Source organism: Bufo bufo, chromosome 3 (genome assembly GCF_905171765.1).
Source record: "Bufo bufo chromosome 3, aBufBuf1.1, whole genome shotgun sequence".
Lineage (NCBI taxonomy): Eukaryota > Metazoa > Chordata > Amphibia > Anura > Bufonidae > Bufo > Bufo bufo.
This window is the reverse complement of record NC_053391.1, coordinates 93,506,936-93,529,283: the sequence shown is the minus strand read 5'-3', so window position 1 is coordinate 93,529,283 and position 22,348 is coordinate 93,506,936. Positions and strand designations below refer to the sequence as shown.

Here is a 22,348-nt window from a genome sequence, read left to right as displayed (position 1 = left end):
AGACTTCCAGGAAACCGGATTACCGGTGAGTGTAATACTCTTTTCCCTCTGCTCAGCATTATTTTGGGCCAATTAGTGGAAGTTCTGAAGACGTCAGTGAAAAGTAATACATTTACAGCGACCTGTCCTGGTTTCTCTGAATATATTTCCGAGGCTGGACGAGGCTTCCGGTTACACTTTCATCACCTTGATGATATTCACAGTTGTTTTACCCTTTGATCATATTGTTGTGCACTAATAGTGAGAGCTTTAATAGGGCGCCCGTATACCTCTATGGGCCGGTACTGAAGGCATATTGACTTTTTTTTTTTTTTCCCCCCCGTATCCTTCCTGAGAACAGGGGCTTTCGCACACTGCATCCTGCTCACCTGATCCTCGCCGTGGGGAGCCGGTAACATATTTGACCATGGCATCTGAGAAATTAAATGTATGTGATGTTATCGTGATTAGCACCGGCAGCTATGGGGTCTGCTCATGAGTGCCGCCATTTTTAAATGCCTGGTTGCTGTTGGGAAGGGGTTAAGGGGGTTGTCTCACTTCAGAAAATAGTATTTATCATGTAGAGAAATGTAATACAAGGCACTTACTAATGTAGTGTGATTGTTCATATTGCCTCCTTTGCTGACTCGATTAATTTTTCCATCACGTTATACATTGCTCGTTACCATGGTTACAACCACCCTGCAATCCAGCAGTGGTGGTCGTGCTTGCACACTATGGGAAAAAAATGCCAGCTTAGGCACACACCCATCAGAGAGGTCCTGGTTGTGCGGTAAACTGCCGTTTAGTTACAAAACCGCATATCCATTAACAATTACACCGCTTGTTTTTCTGCATTCAGATTAAAAGCCTCGCTGATCTCTCATGTTTTCCTGGTTGTGGCCACAAATTGATGACCCAACCTTAAAGGGGGGTTGTCCAGCCTTTTTTTTTTTATTCTCTCTTGTCTCCGCTGGACCCATAGGGTCAAGCATACTTACCTGCTCCTTGCCATTCGGTTCACAGGTAATGTCGGCTCACCCCCTTCTTCATGTAGACTAAATCATGCGCGGAGGTCCCTGAGCAGGACAAACAGATGCACAATGTAGCTGAGTCCAGCACTGGGGCGTCTTGTAACATTAAATTGCTTTACTGGAAGACCTAAAAGACACCATGTAGCAAGGACTGCACGCCTGGCCTGCGCATTTCAGACTCCAAGGTTCATGGCCATGATTAAGAACCTTTGAGTTTGAAATGTGTCCTTGCTACATGGTGTCTTTTAGGTCTTCCAGTAAAGCAATTTGATTTTGTGAAGACGCCTCCGTTCTGGGTTCACATATACACTGCCTTTTGCATACTCCGGCACCTGTATTCAAACTTCCGGCACAAACAAAGGTCAAGTGGTGCCCTGTCGGGAGAACCAGGTTGGCGGTGCTGCATCTGCTAGGTCAGTAATAGTCTATTCTTTATTTTAGACACACCCCGAGAATTGTTCGGGTTCCTCTTGAAACCGGACATCCCCCTTTAAACAGGAAGTCACCAGCCAAACCTGCTGAAACCACAGATGGAACAGATAAATACATTTGTATCTTTGTCTGTGGTCAACAACAGGACATCAAGGAAACATCTTGCCACAAGGCCAGTACCTAATGTCTGAGATCTGCTTGAAGCTCTGAAATCCTCTACGTGGATGGCGTTAGCAGCTCTTCATTTCTCGTGACCATTCTGTGGCTGCCACAAGCTGTAGTACGGTATTATTCGTGAATTTACAGCATCGGCTGTAATCTGTGCAGGGAAGATGGAACATTGCACCTTTTCCATTACAATCAATGGGCTGCCGACGTAATGCACAGACCTGCTGGGTCCTCCCGAGTGAGCTCTGGCTAATAGACGAGGCTTCTCCACAGGGACGCTTCATCTATTAACTATGGCTTCACAAATGGGGCATTTATAAATGACAACCAGACATCACCTTTAACAATTGTCTTTCTTTCTCACAGTGAAAGGAAAAGATCAAGACAAGCCAGATGTGAAAGTATTTAAAGGTAACATTGATTATTTTATGTTTTTGTAGATAAAACAATTTGTCAAGATAAAAAAAGAAGCGAAAGTACGTTTTACATCTGCAGATCAGCATCACTAACGCACGTTCCTATGAACGCATGTTAGCGATGATCCGCCTGTGTAAAAGTGTCGCTGATTACCCAAAGAACGAGTCAACGCTTGTTCATTGGACAATCGCAGTTTTTAAGCAGCCCAAAAAAAATCGTATCATTTTATAATTATTATATTATAATGATTCTGTATGGGGACGAGCGTTGGCCTTAGCGATCGCTCCTCCCCATACTGTGGAGGAGATTGCTGCATGTAATAGCAGCGGTCTCCTCCACTAACGAGCAGGCGGTTGATGGGAAGGAACACTTCCCTCCCGACCATCGTCGGCCTCATGTGCTGGTCTAATACAGGCCTAACATAGGTACTCCTTCCTATATGTTGTAATTCTACACAGGAGAATTCGGCATTTAAAGGGGTTGTGTAGCCAGTATATATCGATGACCTGTCTTTAGGATAGCTCATCCATATCTGATCGGCGGGGCTCCAACACCAAGAACCCCCACCAATCAGCTGTTTGAAGAGGATGTGGCCCTCCATGTGAGCACTGCTTCCTGTTTATTACTCTGCCCGTCATCTCCCTCGCAGCAGCGGCGTGGTGTGAATGTTACGAGTATTTGTAATCACCCTGCACCCCCAAGATGACAGGCAGTGTAGTGAAGAGGCAGTAGTGCTCGCATGGAGCGCCACATCCTCTTCAAACAGCTGATTGGCAAGGTTGCTGGGTGTCGGACCCCCCGCCACTCAAATATTGATGACCTATTCTGCCTGCAACCATCATCACTATACACTGTGCCTTTAACACCTGTAATAATATATCTATTAGGACGGATTCACACTTGACATATTCTTTTCTCTGTGAATTTGGCCACACAAAAATCTGTGTTCCCTGCAGATTTGGATGGGACTTTGCATAGATTTTTCTGCAAATGCATGGAACACATGTGGATGTTGTTGCAGATTCACTGCGTAAAAATATGCATTGTGTGAACCCCCCCCCCCTTAAGTGAGCTCTTCAGACAGGCTATCCAGCCAGTCTGACATTGGCTATGGAGAGTCACAACCGTATGCTGGACAGAACAGTTGTCAGGGCAGCCATTTGACCCCCAGTGAGTATTGTGCTCGGGTCCTGCTAACTAGAATAGGTACAGTTGTGTTAATAATTGCCCCAGTGCCTCCAGCGTGCGGTTCTGATGTGACACCGGATAGGAGAGTAGTCCTGGAGGTACACTTTAAAGTGCTGTACTATAGCAAAGTCCAGCTATGTTGCATACTGTGTTATTTTGTCGCTGGATTAATAATGTTCTAGAAGTGGGAATGAGTCTGCTTAAAATTAACTTTTTTCGTCTTAGAAGCTGCACCTGCACCAGTACATTCCCCATCAAGAAGTCCAAAAAATAATGCCTTGCTGGAGGCTGCTGGACCGAGCCATGTGGCTATCAATGCCATATCAGCCAATATGGACTCTTACTCAAGCAGCAGGACTGCTGCGCTCAAAAAGCAGCCAACTCACATGGAAGCTACACATTTTGGAGATCTTGGTAAGAAGCCGCTCCCGCCTTCGCTGTGTTGTGCTGTGGGTCTACAGTTACACAGAGGTGACGTAAATGCAGATGTGCAGGCCTGTGGGACCCTGACATCAGTTACAGTGAACCTTTACAGTTTGATGCCTGATTGCTGACTGCATGTATACATATAGAAGGAGGTCTGTATATAGTTTAAAGGCTTGTGTCATCTAAGGCTACTTTCACTCTTACGTTTTTACTGTATCCGTCCTGGTTCTGCAAATACGCTTCCATTACTGATAATGCAACAGTCTGCATCAGTTTTGAACGGATCCGGTTGTATTGTCTTTAACATGGCCAAGACAGATCTGTCATGAACTACATTGAAAGTCAATGGAGGACGGATTAGTTTGTCTATTGTGTCAGAGAAAACGGATCTGTCCCTATTGACTTGCATTGTGGGTCATGACGGATCCGTCTTGCTCCGTATCCCAGGACGGAAAGTATGAGAACGGAATGCATTTTGGAGCATTCTGTTCTGTTCAGTTACATTTTGTCCCCATTGACAATGAATAGGGACAAAACGGAAGCTTTTTTTTTTTTTTTCTGGTATTGAGACCCTATGACGGATCTCAATACCGGGAAATATTAATGCTAGTGTGAAAGTAGCCTTAAAATATCATAATGATTGTATGGAGACCTTAGGAAGTGAACTGTGTTTTCCATTTACATACTGGTAAATAAATGATCCAGTGAAAAGTTACTTCCATAGTATGGTGCCACCTGGTAGTTAAGGTGTATGACAGTGTGCACCTCCACCTAATGAGGGGGGTCTTCATAAACACGTGTAGTCAGTCACTCTCCCCATCTGTATAGAGATCTTCCGTTCACGCAGAACAGCTAATAAAAAAATATCTGTGTGCCCTGCTTGTTTGGGAAGGAGAAGAGCCTCTGCAGTATTGTGGCAGGATAGAGAAGAATGGACCCTGTTATCAGCTACCAGAGGGGGAAGGAGTCTGACTCTCTCCAGAGCCCAGTCTTGGCTCTATAGATTAGCAGCATCACTGAGAGGTCACGTGGAAGCAAAGAAATGTTTATACTAAATACATTGCCAATTATATTTAAGAGATTTACTGGATTTCCGAAATTTTGGAATGAGCAAGGAATTAAAATAAATAAATAAATAAAAAAAAAATCACTGCACTCACATGTTCAGTTCTTGCAGTCCCTGCTGGTCTCCATTTACTACATGATGACATGCTGTACATGAGCACTGAAGCCAGTCACTGACCATAGTGGAGATGCCTGCTTGTACAGCATGAGACTGCTGAGGGCAGCAATTGGCTGCAGCAGTATGTATGTGATGTCAGCACAGGGAAGCAAGTAGAATGACTGGTGAGGACTCAGCATGGTTGAGCATCTGGGACAGAACAGGTGAGCATAGGATGTCTGTAGGATTGTTCTTTGCCAAGTTTTTGTAAATCCTGGACAACTCCTTTTGAAGCCTCTGTTAACATAATTTTGTGTCTGTGGGCATTAAAATGATTCCTGAAATAAGCTTTTTAATGTATTTCTCCTCTTCCAGGCCGATCATGTCTGAATTATGAGTCCCAAGATGCAAAGTCAAATCTTTCAAAAACTCTTGTACAAGTTCTCCAAGACAATTTGGCCCTCCCTTATTTTATTCAGTTTATGGAACTCCGCAGAATGGAACATTTAGTAAGGTTCTGGCTGGAGGCTAAAAGTTTTAACTCCACTACCTGGTCCCGAATTAGAGCATACAGTCTAAACACAGTCAAGCACAGCACTTTGGCAGAGCCCATGTCGCCATCTCCAAGGCGGCCGGATCAGTCTGCGGCTTCAGTTGATCAGCAGGCCCAAGATTGCTCTAAACTTCCACAACATACATCCAGATTGAAAGCGTTAGGTTCTGCAGCAAACCAACGCAACGCTTCACAGACTAAACAGAAGATGGGGAGCATGCCAGCTATTCAGCTAGAACTGTCTACGGATGAGACCTTACTCCCCTATGAGCAGTCTTCCAAGCTTAACGCATCAAACAGGAACAGTCCTATAGACGAAGGGCTAGCTGACATGTCCCAGAAGTTAATGAAGGGTAAGTCCACTACTTCCAGACGTGCAATTTTTTTTTGACTGTCTTGTGATGTAATATGCATAACACGTTTAGCAGCCATGCTAAGCAAAGCTGGGGTTCAGCACGGACCGTAAAACGCATTCTAGGAGCAAAGGTGGATGTTATGCACATAGTAATGCTGTATACATAATAGGGGACAAGTGCCTGGCAGAGGTCTAACTGTGGGGCACCCTCTGACCATGAGAACAGGGGCCCTGTGTTCCCTAGTTTGAATGGAGCAGTTGTCACACAGTGGTTCTGGTGCTCCATTCAACTGTGTGGGATTGCTTGTCATAGCTGATCGCTTGTACTCCGCAGTCCCATAGAGCTGAACAGTGTGTAGTAAACTCGTGGTAAGGGTCCATTCACATGTCCGTAGTGTATTGCGGATCCGCGATACACCCGGTCGGCACCCCCTATAGAACTGCCTATTCTTGTTTGCAATTGCGGACAAGAATAGGACATGTTCTATTTTTTGCAGAGCCGCGGCCCGAAAGTTTGGGGCCGAAGTTCGGGGCCGCGGCACGGAAATGCGGATGCGGACAGTGCATAGTGACTTTTCTGTCCCCATAGAGAATTAATGGGTCCGCACCCGTCCACGGATGTGGACTCATTTGCGGACATGTGAATGGAGCCTAACATCAGGTTTTTCATCACAATCATGTAATAATTTTATTTTGGAGCTGAAGTTGGATCAGATCTACCCCTTTACAACTGCACAGCCCTTCATTTGTGTTAACTCCAGTTAGTGTCTTTTTATTTTTTTTCTTCGCAACCATTACACCTACTAAACAAAGGCAAGCAGCTTCTGAATACCCTGTGGTTCCTAATGTAAGGTACTTGTGCTTATGTTTATCAGTTAAGGTCTCTTTACATGGCTTGAAGGAGCAGTCTGTTGTCGGGAAGGAAGCATTCCCATACAGAATCCTCATTTGCCGGTAGCAGCGTCCTGTTTAGACGGTACGATCTGCTGCCAGTAAATGATAATTTAGATGTTCGCCCCAACAATCCTGTTACCCGGCACCTTTAGGCTGGTTTCACACGAGCGAGTGTCACGCTCCGGACTCGCAGCGCAGCACCCTTCCTGCACAGTCAAGGTTGCATAGCATTATATTGATTTATGATGCTATGTAACCCTTACAGTTCTGGTATGTATTAGCTAACACTGACAGCATTATGTCAGTGTCATCTAATACAGTCCAGAGCGTGACACTCGAACTCTGACAGATTACCACTGATGCTCGTTAGCGATAATCTGCTCAAATATTGGGTGTGAAGGACCCTTTGCCTTAAGGTGAGGTCACATGGTGCAGCTGGCTGCTCGTGAGCAAGACATGCCCACCTGGGGTGGCCACAAGATTTTGCTGGAAAATCGTTTAGCCATCGGGTCCCTTGGATGTGGCTTGGCCGTGTGCAGACTGCTGCACTGTGTGGACCCCAATCTTGTCAATCATCTATGGGAATATTCACACAGAACGTTCTGCCACTGAGAATCAGTTCCGTACACGTCAGAGGGGTTCTTTTGGCAGCAAGTGGAGGAACTCCTGCAAACCCCATTCAAATGAATGGAACAGTCACATACATTTCTGCACTAAATCTGTGAATTCCCCCTGATTCATACCTCTATGGAGGAGTTTAATCTCCTTTTTTCTTTTCGTAACCTTTGGTAATGAAGGAGACATTTATAGTAGATTTTCAGTTCTTTCTCTTTGTCAGGGATTCTAGAGGACAAGATCAGGCCTCCTCGCATCTTGAGGTTTTCTGGTTGGGTTACATCTCAAGGTTATTTATAGTCGATGTCTGTTTTTTGCTCAGGGACTCACAAGTCTTCAAGGTGTCAGTGTTTTCTTCACTTACTCTGGAGATCTTAAAGGGGGCAGTCTCTTTAAGACAATGCCTTTTCATAGTTGCTGGCTCGTCTTCACTAACCTGCAGAAATCAGTTGTTACCGCTGAGAGAATCCGCAGCTTCCCATACACACCGCCTGCTTGTAGTATTACATGGCCTCCATTTAAATGAATGGGTCACTATACGGTACAATAGAGGGGCTCCATCTGCTGGAGGAAGAGATGCTGTTGTTGAACAGGTCTCCTGGTGTCTGCCACCCCCCCCCCCCCTTCTCCAATAAGGGATTTGGAAATTGGTTGTCCTCATGAGATGCCCCCTTTCAAGTATATGTGCAAATACTGTATGTGGATCAAAAGGCTCCATCGGTCAATGAAGAACCTGACAGCCTAGCTCAGATATAACGAGATCTCCATGTTATTAGCCCAACAGATACTACATTGTCCTAACCTTTTTTTGGTGTTTAGTCTTCTGGTACAGCTCAGAGACATTTTGCTAAAGCATCTGTGAGGCATGCTGGGAAAGCTGCCGATCTCCCCACTTCCTGCACATACAAGGCTCAGTCTATTCTACTGAGGTTTGATGCCTTAGATTTTTTTTTGCAGGTATAGAACGGGATGCTGTGAACACATTCACCAAATACATTTCTCCGGATGCTGCTAAACCCATCCCCATCAGTGAGGAAATCAGGAGCGATATTGTAGGTGAGTGGTCTGTAGGAATATATATATAATATATAATGAACTAGATGTTTTCCGGGAACCATTATTTTTTTTTAAAGGGTTTCTGTCATCCGAAAAACCGTTATGTATCTGGCTGACACTAGCGATGTGCTAATGTCAGCAGAACATAACTGTATGATTTTTAACTCCTTGCCTGCTGCCGTTCCCTCAAAATAAAGACTTTTATAATATGCTAATGAGCCTCTAGGTGTTACTGGGGCGTTGCTGCACCACCTAGAGGCTATGTCTACTCTCACCCTTTGGCATGCTCATGTCCAGTTGATTGACGTCCTAGTTTTCCTCTGTGCCCGTAAAATCCCGCGCCTGCGCCGTCCCGTTTAGTATTCGGCACAGTGAGTGAAGCCGGCAGCAGGAGAGCGTCCTTCACTCACTGCGCCTGAGCCAAATACTAAACGGGACGGCGCAGGCGCGGGATTTTACCAACACTGAGGAGAACTCGGACGTCAATCAACTGGACATGGGCGTGCCAAAGGGTGAGAAGACGGAGCCTCTAGGTGCTGCAGCAACGCCCCACGAACACCTAGAGGCTCATTAACATGTTATAAAAGTCTTTATTTTGAGGGAACGGCGGCAGGCAGGGAGTTAAAAATCATAGTTATGTTCTGCTGACATTAGCACATCGCTAATGTCAGCCAGATAACAGAACGGTTTTTCTGATGACAGAAACCCTTTAATGTAGTAATTATATTGTAAAGTATAAAAGCAAGATATTTGTGGGGTGTATTAGGGAAAAAACACAATTGTTTTTAGGGTCTTATTTTTATGGTGTTCAGTATGTGGTAAAAAAATGACACAAATGACTAATTCTTTAGGTCACTGTGATTACAAATTAAAAAAAAATATTTTTTAATTTTTTTTCCATTTCAACTTACATTTTTTTTTAACCTTTTTGTTTTTCTAAAACCATACTTTTTTCTTTTTTTTTTTCTTCTGTTGACAGTTTATAAAGGCCTGCTTTTTGTGGGGTGAACTGTAGTTTTTAGCAGTTATATTTGGAGATACATATGACTTTTTTTTTCTTTACAGCATTCACTGCTGAATAAATAACACTTCTCCAAAATGCATTCTGTTCCGTTTGGTTGCGTTCCTATACCGGAGAGCAAACTTTCTTTCCGTCGTGGGATGCGGAGCAAAACGGATTCGGCATGACAAACAATGCAAGTCAGTGGTGCCAGATCAGTTTTCTCGGACACAATATAAAACGGATTCGTCCCCCATTGACTTTCAATGGAGTTAATTTCGGATCCGTTATGGCTATTTTAAAGATAATACAACCGGATCCGTTCATAACAGATGCAGACGATTGTGTTATCGGAAACGGAATAGTTTTTGCTGATCCTTGCCGGATCAGGCAAAACGCAAGTGTGAAAGTAGCCTTATATTGATGTTTACTGGTAGTTATATCTGATCCCGGTCACAGAAAGATGGATGTCAGCTGTATAACACAGCCTGCACCCACCGCTTATGGAGAGGACTTGGCTTGCACCATACTCCCTTTCAACCATTATGATGTATGTCGAATGTCTGGAAGGGGTTTTTCCAGAATCAACATTGATCACCTGTCCATGGGATCTCAGAACAGATGTCCACTGCCCCCCTGTTCCTTCTCAGTGGATGACCGCAATGAGGAGAAGCTAGAATGGAGAAGCAGTTGAGCCTATGCACTGCCGCTCCATTCAAAATCGAAGGGACTGACAGAGCGTACTGTACTCTGTCTTCGTCATTCCCTCAGCAATCGGACCCTTATGACCTAATTCTGTGGAACCCATTAATGTTTTTGAACTACATAATGGTTGCATGTTATTATTTGCAGCAAAAATCTGTGGCGAGGATGGCCAAGTGGACCCCAACTGCTTTGTTACGGCACAGTCCATAGTTTTTAATGCGATGGAACAAGAGTAAGTTATTGAAGGTTATTTTTATTTAAAATAAAGATGAAAAAAATTAAAAATAAACCATGCTGGACCCTGGTTAGATTCATCCTCCAGCTCAGGAAAGATGCTTGGCGTCTGGTGGAAAAATAATTTAACAACTGTAAGGGTCCATTCACACGTCCGTATGTGTTTTGCGGATCCACCGCATTTTGCGGACCGCACATCGCCGGCACTCTCATAGAAAATGCCTTTTCTTGTCCGCAATTGCGGACAAGAATAGGACATGTTCTATTTTTTTGCGGAATGGAAGTGCGGATGCGGACAGCACATTCCGGCCCCATTAAAAGTAAATGGGTCTGCACCTGTCCGCAAAATTGCGGAACCACTTTGCGGACGTGTGAATGGACCCTTAGACGTTAAGTCCTTTCCCTGTGCTCACAATCTCTGCACTGCACACTGTGGTAGTTGTGCCCCAATGTTTTATCGTGCAGCAGGGGGTGCGGGGTGCTCTGAGAAGTGAAGTCTTTGAGCCTGTTTCCAGTTTAGGCTGAGTTCACATCACCGTTTATTTTGAGCATCAGTTATGATCAGTTTGTGTCACTTCCGTCAAAGATCAGTTATTTTTGACGGGCAAAAAAGTACAGCATACAGAACTATTTCTCCTGTCAAAAATAGCTGATCTCTGATGGAAGTGACACAAACAGATCATAACTGATGCTCAAAATAATGGATCTGTTTTTTTTTTGTTTTTTTCTTCTGTTCTTCAGATGCATCAGCTAAGGCTACTTTCACACTGGCGTTTCTGGGTCCGCCTGTCAGATCCGTTTCAGGGCTCTCACAAGCGGCCGAAAACGGATCAGTTTAGCCCCAATGCATTCTGAATGGATAAGGATCCGTTCAGAATGCATCAGTTTGCCTCCATTCCGCTCTGGAGGCTGACACCAGCATTTTGATGTCCGCCTGACGCTGCGGAGCCAAATGGATCTGTCCTGACTTACAATGTAAGTCAATGGGGACGGATCCGTTTTCACTGACACAATATGGTGCAATTGAAAACGGATCCGCCTCCCATTGACTTTCAGTGTAAGTTTGCATTATTTATTTATTTATTTATTTATTTATTTAGTTTTTTGTTCATGGTAATGCAGACTGATGCGTTCTGAACGGATACAAGCGTTTGCATTATAGGTGCGGATCCATCTGTGCAGATACCAGACGGATCCGCACCTAACGCAGGTGTGAAAGTAGCCTAAACTATGTGAGCCTTACCGCTTTTAAGGGGAATCTCTGGATTAGGCTGGTGTCAGTGGATTCATCATGGCTATTTAGCTTCTCCATGCCCAAGGAGTAGCTATAGGGGAGGGCAGCTGGCCGGTGGACACTGGCTATTTCTAAAGCTAGGGTGCCACCTAGTTCTGTGTGACAAGGGCGCCTATTGCTGTTTCATGCTGCCTGTGGTTAGGACTGGTTCACTTTAGTAACATGATGGGCAGCACCAGATAACTAACCCAGCTCTGCCTTACCTTTTAGAAACAATACTGAATTTTTTTTGTCTGCATCTTACAGGCACTTTTCAGAATTTTTACGAAGTCAACATTTCTGTAAATACCAGATTGAGGTGCTGACCAGTGGAACGGTGTACCTGTCGGATATTTTGTTCTGCGAGTCTGCGCTCTTTTATTTCTCAGAGGTAAGAGCACAACGATGGTTACATCTACAATTCTGACTCCGGTTACGTGTGAGATACAGTCGTACCACGTCTGTGACTTCAGTGCTTTGTCCCTTCACGTCTTTAGATTTGATATCATTATTATTGCACGGTTCACTTTTCTGTTCCTCATACTTCTGTAAAAGAGGAAGATAATGGCGCGTACAAGGAGTGGCAACAGGTTTTGCTGTAAAGACATTATCATAATAATCTGGGGCATGATCATTAAAGGGATCCTACCGTTTCCACAAACAAGTGTTATCCTTTTATTAAAGAGCATCTGTCATCAGGAGCAACCCTATTGAACCAGGTATAATGCCTGCTAGGGTCCAATCTATATTTGTCTTCGTTGTGCCGTTCCCAGATTCCTTACTTTTTAGTGATGGGTAAATTGGGTCTTCCGTGTACGGTGGGGTAGGCCAGAGCTCCTCTTTCCACTCCTCCATCCCCTTGATTCACAGGCCCAGGCATCAGCGGCTTGTCTTAAAGAGGAGCCTTCTTTTCTCTGACATCTGCCGCCAGGGCACGTTACATGGGTGGTCTGAAATCGGCAGGCTCTGGTGACATCCATATTTATGGCCATATTTTATTATGCTGACTAGGACTGATGCGTGAATAAAATATTAAAATTATATTTTTTCTTCAACTTCTTGTTAACAGTACATGGAGAAGGAAGATGCAGTCAATATATTACAATTCTGGTTGGCTGCTGACAATTTCCAGTCTCAACTTGCAGTCAAGAATGGACAGTACGATGGACAGGAGGCGCAGAACGACGCAATGATCCTTTATGATAAGTAAGCAGTGGATCACTCCCAGGAATCTACAGCTCATTCAATTAAGGGGGTTGTCCAGCCTTTTCTAAGCGATGACCTATCCTTAGAACAGACCATCACTAGCTGATCGTCGGGGGTTCAACACCCTGCTTATCAGCTGTTTGGGTGTAGCTATTAACACTGTCAACTTTATAGTGTGTGGGGGGGGGGGGGGAGAATCAACAATTGTTTTTATAGTCTCTGTAGTCTCATAGGGTTTGGGTCTGTGGAATTTTCGGGAATAGATAGCCATGCATATATGGCATCTCTATTCATTTGCGGACCTGTTTTATGGTGTTTGTGAAGGTAAGGTCAAGGATACAAAAGCCTCCTCTGAAGGAGTCTAGCTAGAGCAGTTTTTAACATAGAATCACTACGTTCTATTAATATTATATCATTCCCCTTACACCTCTTTTTGGCGTAGAAAAGTCGCAGTCCACCGGATTTGCAACCTACCACCCTCGCCAAGTCTACGAGAAGGGGCGTGGCTATCTGCCCTGGCTGATTCCTTATTATTTAAAACCAATACTGGCGCAAATGTCTGAAATCTACGGCAGCTCGTTCCACCGCGCGGAGAGCTGACGGAGGCAGGTAATTTATGATGAGGCCTGTGCCTCATCATAAATTGCCTGCCTTCTCCCCCAGCGCCAGCCTTGATAAATCAAGGCCTAAGTATTTTTGTACTTTTTCTAAAAAAAGGAGCAGACTTACAGCGTTGACTAGCATTTACTGAGCACAAACAAAAGGAAACCATTAGGTAAGAAGGGTCCTATGTAACCCGGTCATTAGGATCTAGGATTAGCTAACCTGTTCAGACCCCAAACCACAACATTTCCTAATCTGATTAATCTTAGCAGAACACGTTGCTGTTCTCTCTGAGCTTTGCTTACGTCGTGGCTGACTGAGGACTGAACACAGCTATGTAATATTGTGTAGCTCAGACATATCTGGATCTTGTGTTTTAGGTATTTTTCTCTACAAGCAACGCACCCATTAGGCTTTGATGACTCTGTGCGGCTAGAAATAGAGTCCAACATTTGCCGGGAAGGAGGCCCACTCCCAAACTGCTTCACCACTCCATTACGTCAGGCTTGGACCACCATGGAGAAGGTGAGGTCATAACAAAGACAAGTATACTGTTCTTACTGACTGGAGCGCAACATCTGTGGGGGAGATTTATGAAGACGGGCGCTTTCTGTGCAGGTCTTGATATCCCCTCTGTGCTGCCGGTCCATTTTTTTTTATGGACCGATTGACTTCAATGGGTCTGTGAACCGCATTGTGCGGGCAAGTATAGGACATGTTCTGTCTTTTGTGGAACGGACATACGGGTGCGGAATGCACAAGAATGTCTTCCACGTGCTTTCTGTATCCAGATGTCGAGCATGTGGAACGGTATATTCACTCTGGAGGGTAATGCTGCAGTTTTTAGTTTTTTTTCATACTGCCACCTCTGCGCATCAATGAACTTAGACAGTACAGCGTTGTCTTATACTGAATAGCTTGTTAATTATTTACATTCCACTCACTTCATTAATTAAGATTCTTTGAATATTGTTTCAGGTTTTCTTGCCTGGCTTCCTCTCTAGCAATCTGTATTATAAGTACTTGAATGATCTGATTCACTCAGTGAAGGGTGATGACTATACGTGGACTGGAGCTGGAAATCCAAGTCAAGGAAACCAAGGCACTCCCAACCATGAGCCCTGTACTGGGGCATCGGACATATCCACCTCTCAGGTAAAGATCTATGTTACATGCATAGACTTATTAGGACTGTGGTCTAACATAGAAAAATACAACATGTCCTATATGGCAGTAAAATAAATCACCATTGTCATTTTTAGGGTCCATTCACACGTCCGCAAATGGGTCCACATCAGTTCCGCAATATCAGGAACGGGTGCGGGCCCATTAATTCTCAGTAGGGCAGGAATGGATGCGGATCCATTTCGGGCCGCGGCTCCGCAAAAAAATAGAACATGTCCTATTCTTGTCCGCAATTGCGGACAAGAATAGGCAGTTCTATGGGGGTGCCAGCCGGGTGTATTGCGGATCCGCAAATTGCAATACTCTATGGACGTGTGAATGGACCCTTAGGAGGGGTAGTGTCATATTCACTGCAAACAGTATGGCATCCAGTACGCCTGCCACAGTAGTTGTCATACAGTACATCTTTCCCGCTGCCTGGGCACAAAACTGCCTAGTTTTTTTGAAGAATGTGGTTGATTTTAACAGAGAACAGTCCAATGATTTGACTTTAGAGTGTGTTGTTTAAATACATCTTCATTTAATTTTACTCCAGAACAAGTCTGCACCGTTGCATACAGTATACTTGTCAGCCCGCATGCTCCACCGGTCTGGTGTCTGCCGGTCTGCCCTGTTTTTCGGACCAGCAAGTAGAATCACTGTTGGCTCAGCTGGATACTTCCACCCCTGGTCTGTGGCCTTGTGTTGTCTGGGAGACAGGACTTGCACTGCCCTCCTGCCTCCCTGATTATTTCCTCACTCATCTTGCTATTTCATTGCCTGCGTGCTGGCCGAAAGGGCTTTGGCGACTTTTCTGCTCCTCAGGGCCCAGGTCAACACTGAGGTACGCATGCTGTCACTGTCAGGACCCCGCTTGCAGAGCTAGCGCCTGGAGTCGCCAGTGGGAGGTGGGGCTTGTGGAGTTCGTCACCTCCTGGAACCATCTCTCTAGTCACTACCTTTCTTAGCAGGATTAGCCCTGACATGACCGTCAAGCCGCGCCAGGGCATGTTCCATTGGAATGCCGTCTTAGGCTACTTTCACACTAGCGTATTTGCTGGATCTGGCAGGGTTCAGCAAAATCGCTTCAGTTACTGATAATACAACCATCTGCAGCCGTTAACATTCCAAGACTGATCCGTCATTAACTCCATTGAAAGTCAATGGGGGACGGATCCATTTTCTATTGTGGCAGAGAAAACTGATCCGTTCCCATTGACTTGCATTGGGGTAATGCCGGATCCGTCTTGCATCCGCATCCCAGGACTGAAAGCAAAATACAACATGTTGTGGTTTGCTCTCTGGTCTGGGAACGCAACTAAATGGAACAGAATGCATTTTGGAGCATTCCGTTCTGTTCAGTTACGTTTTGTCCCCATTGACTGAAGCGTTTTTTCCGGTATTGAGCCCCTATGACGGAACTCAATACCGGAAAACTTAAACTTTGCATCAGTCTTTTTCATTTTACGTCAGCAGTGAAGTTTTTTGAACTACCACCTACTCCATCCGTTTCTGCTTTCCTTTGCCAGTCATGGCAATTTTCTGATTTGCCCTGCTGGTTTTGTTCTGCGGTTTCCCCAGATCATATCTCCTTTTCTTCAGCTAATGTTCCTATTTTTGGGCTCGTTTGCCTTTATAGGTTTTCTTCCCCAGGTCGCCTTTAACACTCTCTCTGCCTGATTCCCTTCATGGTGAGCTGTGTATTTTATTTTTTTCATGGATGGCCTTAGTTGGCAGTATAGCAGTTGCCCCACTGTGGGCTGCAGAGATTCTGCTTTTGGGTTCTGGATAACTTACAGGATCTGGAGTCTATCGCATTCCTCGCGGTGTCCTTCACCTCCCTTGTTCACCTTGGTCCCCCCCTTTGAGAGCACCATTTACAAATACATAATATTTAAATACAAATACTGTAAACAAGGAACTATTAACAGACTGGTACAGAGGAGGAGAGGACCACAAGAGCTTACAATCTACAAGGGAAGGGGGAAGAACACCGTAGGTGAGGGTAAAGGCTGCTCTTGTGGTGGCAGCATGTCTATGGCAGGTGGTAGGCTTTCCTGAAGAGGTGGGTTTTCAGGTTACTTATGCAGATTTGGATATTGGAGGAGAGTCTGATGTGTTGGGATAGTGAGTTCCAGAGTAGAGGAGAGGCACGTGAGAAATCAGTCAGTTGTGTGTAGAACAGATGAGAGGAGAACAGAGAATTAGGTCCTGTGATGATCGGAGATTACTTGGAGGGAAGTATCAGGAAAGCAGGTCAGAGATGTAAGGAGGGGACAGGTTGTGGACGGCCTTATATGTAGTTGTTAGTATTTTAAACTGAATTTGCTGGGCAATAAGGAGCTACTGAAGGGACTAGTAGAGGGTAGAGGCAGAGGAGAAACAAGGGGAGAGGTGGATTAACCAGGCAACAGGGTTGAGAATAGATTGGAGCAGAATGAGAGATCTCCCCATTCATTGCTCTGCTAGACTTATATCAGACAAAAAAATTCCACAGAAAAAACTAAGATAAAAACATCCTGCACGATATGATACAAATGTGCGGATGTCCCTGGCCATATTATTGAAGAAAAACACAGAAATAAGATAATAATGCACTTAGTAAAGTAGATGCAAACATTATACATGGACAAAGTCCTCACTCTGATATAATAATATCTGAGACACTTAGTCAATATATTTTGATCAAAACACATCTAAGCCCGCCTACCAAGCGCCAAGGTGGTCCAGGTCAGGCGGGTCCTACGCTAAACCTACCTAAGCCGTTGGGCTTCTATGTTCAGGAGCGCAGACGCCGCACATATGGTGTGCTGCTCCTAGTCACCTCCATGTGCATCAAGCAACCAATGGGAGGAGGAGCCAGCACACCTATATGTACCACCTAATCAAGGCGCTCTATTGGATAGGAAGGGCAAAAGTGCAGAGGAATGCTACTCCCAAGATAAAAGCATCTACTTTACTAAGTGCATTATTATCTTATTTCTGTGTTTTTCTAGACTTATATCAGGCTGACAGCTCAAGGGAAGTGTCCTTTCTGTTACAGCTCAGGAGGCAGTTGAAGGATGAAACTGAGCATGTGCGGCCTTCTCAGTGAGCAGAAAAAAGAAAAAAAAACAGCAGGTGGCGCCAAACAGATACATTTTATTGAATAACTCAGTGGCTATGCTACATTATTAATTACATGCAGTTAAAAAAGTATTTAGATCCAGGTGCTGATTTTAAAACTGTAGAATATTTGTGGGACAACCCCTTTAATAGAACAGTCTCTCTTTTAGAGAGATGTAGATAAGCAAGTGACGTGCCCCACTCAATCCCCCCCCCCTCCCAGAAAAACAAAAATTGGTCAGTTCATTATTTTCTATGCCATTCAGATCCCCCCATATAAAAAACTATTAAATCTAATGACCGTAGTGTCTACTTGCAGTTCCAGAGTAGAGGAGAGGCACGTGAGAAATCAGTCAGTTGTGTGTAGAACAGATGAGAGGAGAACAGAGAATTAGGTCCTGTGATGATCGGAGATTACTTGGAGGGATGTATCAGGAAAGCAGGTCAGAGATGTAAGGAGAGGACAGGTTGTGGACGGCCTTATATGTAGTTGTTAGTATTTTAAACTGAATTTGCTGGGCAATAAGGAGCTACTGAAGGGACTAGTAGAGGGTAGAGGCAGAGGAGAAACAAGGGGAGAGGTGGATTAACCAGGCAACAGGGTTGAGAATAGATTGGAGCAGAGTGAGAGTGCTAGATGGAGGCCACAGAGGAGAATGTTACTGTAGTCCAGGCGGGAGATGACGAGGGCATGCACTTGAATCTTAGTTGACTCGGGGAAGGAGCGAGTACGAGAGATGTTCTTGAGGTGAAAGCGGCAGGTGGAGGTGAGGGTTTGGATTTGTGTCTTAACCACCTCCGGACCGCCTAACGCAGGATCGCGTTCCGGAGGTGGCAGCCCTGCGCACAGTCACGCATATACGCGTCATCTCGCGAGACGCGAGACTTCCTGTGAACGCGCGCACACAGGCACGGAAGGTAAGAGAGTTGATCTCCAGCCTGCCAGCGGCGATCGTTCGCTGGCAGGCTGGAGATGTGATTTTTTTAACCCCTAACAGGTATATTAGACGCTGTTTTGATAACAGCGTCTAATATACCTGCTACCTGGTCCTCTGGTGGTCCCCTTTGTTTGGATCGACCACCAGAGGACACAGGTAGCTCAGTAAAGTAGCACCAAGCACCACTACACTACACTACACCCCCCCCCCCGTCACTTATTAACCCCTTATTAGCCCCTAATCACCCCTGATCACCCCATATAGACTCCCTGATCACCCCCCTGTCATTGATTACCCCCCTGTCATTGATCAACCCCCTGTAAAGCTCCATTCAGACGTCCGCATGATTTTTACGGATCCACTGATAGATGGATCGGATCCGCAAAACGCATCCGGACGTCTGAATGAAGCCTTACAGGGGCATGATCAATGACTGTGGTGATCACCCCATATAGACTCCCTGATCACCCCCCTGTAAAGCTCCATTCAGATGTCCGCATGATTTTTACGGATGCACTGATACATGGATCGGATCCGCAAAACGCATCCGGTCGTCTGAATGAAGCCTTACAGGGGCATGATCAATGACTGTGGTGATCACCCCCCTGTCATTGATTACCCCCCTGTAAAGCTCCATTCAGATGTCCGCATGATTTTTACGGATGCACTGATAGATGGATCGGATCCGCAAAACGCATCCGGACGTCTGAATGAAGCCTTACAGGGGCATGATCAATGACTGTGGTGATCACCCCATATAGACTCCCTGATCACCCCCCTGTCATTGATTACCCCCCTGTCATTGATTACCCCCCTGTAAAGCTCCATTCAGACGTCCGCATGATTTTTACGGATGCACTGATAGATGGATCGGATCCGCAAAACGCATCCGGACGTCTGAATGAAGCCTTACAGGAGCGTGATCAATGACTGTGGTGATCACCCCATATAGACTCCCTGATCACCCCCCTGTCATTGATTACCCCCCTGTCATTGATTACCCCCCTGTCATTGATTACCCCCCTGTAAAGCTCCATTCAGATGTCCGCATGATTTTTACGGATGCACTGATAGATGGATCGGATCCGCAAAACGCATCCGGACGTCTGAATGAAGCCTTACACGGGCGTGATCAATGACTGTGGTTATCACCCCATATAGACTCCCTGATCACCCCCCTGTCATTGATCAACCCCCCTGTCATTGATCACCCCTCTGTAAGGCTCCATTCAGATATTTTTTTGGCCCAAGTTAGCGGAATTTATATTTTTTTTTCTTACAAAGTCTCATATTCCACTAACTTGTGTCAAAAAATAAAATCTCACATGAACTCACCATACCTCTCACGGAATCCAAATGCGTAAAATTTTTTAGACATTTATATTCCAGACTTCTTCTCACGCTTTAGGGCCCCTAGAATGCCAGGGCAGTATAAATACCCCACATGTGACCCCATTTCGGAAAGAAGACACCCCCAGGTATTCCGTGAGGGGCATATTGAGTCCATGAAAGATTGAAATTTTTGTCCCAAGTTAGCGGAAAGGGAGACTTTGTGAGAAAAAAATTAAAAATATCAATTTCCGCTAACTTGTGCCAAAAAAAAAAAATTTCTATGAACTCGCCATGCCCCTCATTGAATACCTTGGGGTGTCTTCTTTCCAAAATGGGGTCACATGTGGGGTATTTATACTGCCCTGGCATTCTAGGGGCCCCAAAGCGTGAGAAGAAGTCTGGTATCCAAATGTCTAAAAATGCCCTCCTAAAAGGAATTTGGGCACCTTTGCGCATCTAGGCTGCAAAAAAGTGTCACACATCTGGTATCGCCGTACTCAGGAGAAGTTGGGGAATGTGTTTTGGGGTGTCATTTTACATATACCCATGCTGGGTGAGAGAAATATCTTGGTCAAATGCCAACTTTGTATAAAAAAATGGGAAAAGTTGTCTTTTGCCAAGATATTTCTCTCACCCAGCATGGGTATATGTAAAATGACACCCCAAAACACATTCCCCAACTTCTCCTGAATACGGCGATACCACATGTGTGACACTTTTTTGCAGCCTAGGTGGGCAAAGGGGCCCATATTCCAAAGAGCACCTTTAGGATTTCACAGGTCATTTACCTACTTACCACACATTAGGGCACCTGGAAAATGCCAGGGCAGTATAACTACCCCACAAGTGACCCCATTTTGGAAAGAAGACACCCCAAGGTATTCCGTGAGGGGCATGGCGAGTTCCTAGAATTTTTTATTTTTTGTCACAAGTTAGTGGAAAATGATGATTTTTTTTTTTTTTTTTTTTTTTTTTCATACAAAGTCTCATATTCCACTAACTTGTGACAAAAAATAAAAAGTTCCATGAACTCACTATGCCCATCAGCGAATACCTTGGGGTCTCTTCTTTCAAAAATGGGGTCACTTGTGGGGTAGTTATACTGCCCTGGCATTCTAGGGGCCCAAATGTGTGGTAAGGAGTTTGAAATCAAATTCTGTAAAAAATGACCTGTGAAATCCGAAAGGTGCTCTTTTGAATATGGGCCCCTTTGCCCACCTAGGCTGCAAAAAAGTGTCACACATCTGGTATCTCCGTAATCGGGAGAAGTTGGGGAATGTGTTTTGGGGTGTCATTTTACATATACCCATGCTGGGTGAGAGAAATATCTTGGCAAAAGACAACTTTTCCCATTTTTTTATACAAAGTTGGCATTTGACCAAGATATTTATCTCACCCAGCATGGGTATATGTAAAAAGACACCCCAAAACACATTCCTCAACTTCTCCTGAGTACGGAGATACCAGATGTGTGACACTTTTTTGCAGCCTAGGTGGGCAAAGGGGCCCACATTCCAAAGAGCACCTTTCGGATTTCACAGGTCATTTACCTACTTACCACACATTTGGGCCCCTAGAATGCCAGGGCAGTATAACTACCCCACAAGTGACCCCATTTTGGAAAGAAGAGACCCCAAGGTATTCGCTGATGGGCATAGTGAGTTCATGGAAGTTTTTATTTTTTGTCACAAGTTTGTGGAATATGAGGCTTTGTATGAAAAAAAAAAAAAAAAAAAAAAAAAAAAAAATCATCATTTTCCACTAACTTGTGACAAAAAATAAAAAATTCTAGGAACTCGCCATGCCCCTCACGGAATACCTTGGGGTGTCTTCTTTCCAAAATGGGGTCACTTGTGGGGTAGTTATACTGCCCTGGTATTCTAGGGGCCCAAATGTGTGGTAAGGAGTTTGAAATCAAATTCAGGAAAAAATGAGGAGTGAAATCCGAAAGGTGCTCTTTGGAATATGGGCCCCTTTGCCCACCTAGGCTGCAAAAAAGTGTCACACATCTGGTATCCCCGTACTCAGGAGAAGTTGAGGAATGTGTTTTGGGGTGTCTTTTTACATATACCCATGCTGGGTGAGATAAATATCTTGGTCAAATGACAACTTTGTATAAAAAAATGGGAAAAGTTGTCTTTTGCCAAGATATTTCTCTCACCCAGCATGGGTATATATAAAATGACACCCCAAAACACATTCCCCACCTTCTCCTGAGTACGGCGATACCAGATGTGTGACACTTTTTTGCAGCCTAGGTGGGCAAAGGGGCCCACATTACAAAGAGCACCTTTCGGATTTCACAGGTCATTTTTTACAGAATTTGATTTCAAACTCCTTACCACACATTTGGGCCCCTAGAATGCCAGGGCAGTATAACTACCCCACAAGTGACCCCATTTTGGAAAGAAGAGACCCCAAGGTATTCGCTGATGGGCATAGTGAGTTCATAGAACTTTTTATTTTTTGTCACAAGTTAGTGGAATATGAGACTTTGTAAGAAAAAAAA

At 44.7% G+C, this 22,348-nt stretch overlaps 1 protein-coding gene across 1 annotated transcript in view; it reads left to right on the top strand.

Annotated features, from left to right (window-relative positions):
• Positions 1-22,348, top strand: part of AKAP10 (A-kinase anchoring protein 10) — a 54,395-nt gene that overhangs the window by 18,412 nt on the left and 13,635 nt on the right. The window contains exons 2-10 of the mRNA XM_040423332.1: positions 1,980-2,024; positions 3,444-3,632; positions 5,182-5,712; positions 8,181-8,279; positions 10,132-10,216; positions 11,759-11,882; positions 12,561-12,697; positions 13,681-13,825; positions 14,279-14,455. Coding sequence (XP_040279266.1) covers positions 1,980-2,024; positions 3,444-3,632; positions 5,182-5,712; positions 8,181-8,279; positions 10,132-10,216; positions 11,759-11,882; positions 12,561-12,697; positions 13,681-13,825; positions 14,279-14,455 — 1,532 coding nt within the window. The remainder of the gene's footprint in view (positions 1-1,979; positions 2,025-3,443; positions 3,633-5,181; positions 5,713-8,180; positions 8,280-10,131; positions 10,217-11,758; positions 11,883-12,560; positions 12,698-13,680; positions 13,826-14,278; positions 14,456-22,348) is intronic.